Genomic DNA, 2,187 nt, shown 5'->3' on the forward strand with positions numbered 1-2,187 from the left:
ACACACACACACACACACACAACTTGTATAATAGCATTTTAGTCAAAATGTCTTGACTAAAACTAGAGAATACTCCAAAATCTCCTCAAAGAAACTTGACCTGGGAGAGACTCCCGGAGGTGTAGCAGTCGTCCCCTGATTGGCTGTTGCTGGGATACCTGTAGGCAGACCAGGAAGTGAGCGGCGGGGTGGCTCCACCTCTGCAGAGAGTAGAGGAAACACTTCCTGTTGACATGTCCCCGCTCGTTGAGTACTGTCCCGGTCAGCAGGGGTACGAGGTATTCAGTCAGTACTCAGCGCTGGAGGAAGTACTCAGATCATGTACTGTAGTAAAAGTACTCATACAACACAGTAAAGATACTGCGTTACAAGTTAAAGTACTCCATTAAAGATGTAACTTCAGTAAAGTCTGTTGGTCTCAACAGGAAGTTGTAGTTCTAGAAACTGGAGACTATCCACACAGGTCAGTCAGCTGTCTTTCTTTCTGTCTTTCTGTCTTTCCTTCTGTCTCCTTTCTTTCTCTCCTTTCTTTGTCTCCTTTCTTTCTGTCTCCTTTCTCTCTTTCCCTCTCTTCTTTCTTTCTGTCTCTCTTTCCCTCTCTTCTTTCTTTCTGTCTTTCCTTCTGTCTCTCCTTTATTTCTGTCTCTCCTTTCCTTCTGTCTCTCCTTTCTTTCTGTCTTTCATTCTGTCTCTCTTTCCATCTATTCTTTCTTTCGGTCTTTCCTTCTGTCTCTCCTTTCTTTCTGTCTCTCCTTTCTTTCTGTCTTTCCTTCTGTCTCCTTTCTGTCTCGTTTCTCTCTGTAACTCCTTTCTTTCTGTCTCTCTTTCCCTCTCTTCTTTCTTTCTGTCTTTCCTTCTGTCTCTCCTTTATTTCTGTCTCCCCTTTCCTTCTGTCTCTCCTTTCTTTCTGTCTTTCATTCTGTCTCTCTTTCCGTCTATTCTTTCTTTCGGTCTTTCCTTCTGTCTCTCCTTTCTTTCTGTCTCTCCTTTCTGTCTCTCTTTCCGTCTCTTCTTTTTTTTGGTCTTTCCTACTGTCTCTCCTCTCTTTCTCTCTTTCCCTCTCTTCTTTCTTTCTGTCTCTCCTTTCTTTCTGTCTCTCTTTCCGTCTTCTTTTTTTCTGTCTTTCCTTCTGTCTTTGCTTTCTTTCTGTCTCTCCTTTCTTTCTGTCTCTCTTTCTGTATCCTTTCTTTCTGTCTTTCCTTCTGTCTCTGCTTTCTTTCTGTCTCTCCTTTCTTTCTGTCTCTCCTTTCTTTCTGTCTCTCTTTCTGTATCCTTTCTTCCTGTCTTTCCTTCTGTCTCTGCTTTCTTTCTGTCTCTCCTTTCCTTCTGTCTCCTTTCTTTCTGTCTTTCCTTCTGTCTCTCCTTTCTTTCTGTCTCTCTTTCCGTCTCTTCTTTTTTTCGGTCTTTCCTTTCTTTCTGTCTCTCTTTCTGTATCCTTTCTTTCTGTCTTTCCTTCTGTCTCTGCTTTCTTTCTGTATCTCCTTTCCTTCTGTCTCTGCTTTCTTTCTGTCTTTCCTTCTGTCTCTCCTTTCTTTATGTCTTTCCTTCTGTCTCTCCTTTCTTTATGTCTTTCCTTCTGTCTCTCCTTTCTTTCTGCAAAGAGAGGTGTCTCTTAAACTACTCCTCCCTCTTGTGTTTAAATCAGGGCGACAGATGGAGAGAACGAGGCGGAGGAGGTGAAGGTGTCCCGTCTGCAGATGGAGGGAGAAACTCCTCCCGAACACAAGGTGGGTGGAGGAGAGAAGGAGAGAAGGAGAGAAGGAGGAGTAGATGTCGCATCTAGTCTGGTACTCGTGTCACAAAAACTGCGTGGTATCTACTCGCCTCGCCTCGACTCTACTCGCCTTTTCTGGTTTTCATTACGAAAACAAGTCCCTGGGACCTGCTACCAGGGACTTGTTTTAGTACTACCTCAGTCGAGGTTCCAAGCGAGCTGAGGCGAGCCCAAAAGGTGACGTGGAAACCTGCAGACTGCTGGTTGGTCGGATCACCGCGTTGTCAGCAGACAAGAGTGTGGAGTGTGTGTCCAAAACAAACGCGACATTTAAAAAAACAAATCTAGCCAGACACCGATTATCTACTCTCTGCACTATTCTCACTTTTCAACTGTTCGATATTAAGGGCTGTTAGGGGCTGTTAGGGGCTGTTAGGGGCTGTTAGGGGCTGTTCGGGGCTGTTAGGGGCTGT

General features: G+C 44.6%; 1 protein-coding gene across 1 annotated transcript in view; it reads left to right on the plus strand.

Annotated features, from left to right (window-relative positions):
• Nucleotides 1–2,187, plus strand: part of LOC117935181 (type II inositol 3,4-bisphosphate 4-phosphatase-like) — a 9,615-nt gene that overhangs the window by 2,583 nt on the left and 4,845 nt on the right. The window contains exon 2 of the mRNA XM_034857319.1: nucleotides 1,644–1,727. Coding sequence (XP_034713210.1) covers nucleotides 1,698–1,727 — 30 coding nt within the window. The 5' untranslated portion in view covers nucleotides 1,644–1,697. The remainder of the gene's footprint in view (nucleotides 1–1,643; nucleotides 1,728–2,187) is intronic.

Source organism: Etheostoma cragini, chromosome 19 (assembly GCF_013103735.1).
Source record: "Etheostoma cragini isolate CJK2018 chromosome 19, CSU_Ecrag_1.0, whole genome shotgun sequence".
NCBI lineage: Eukaryota > Metazoa > Chordata > Actinopteri > Perciformes > Percidae > Etheostoma > Etheostoma cragini.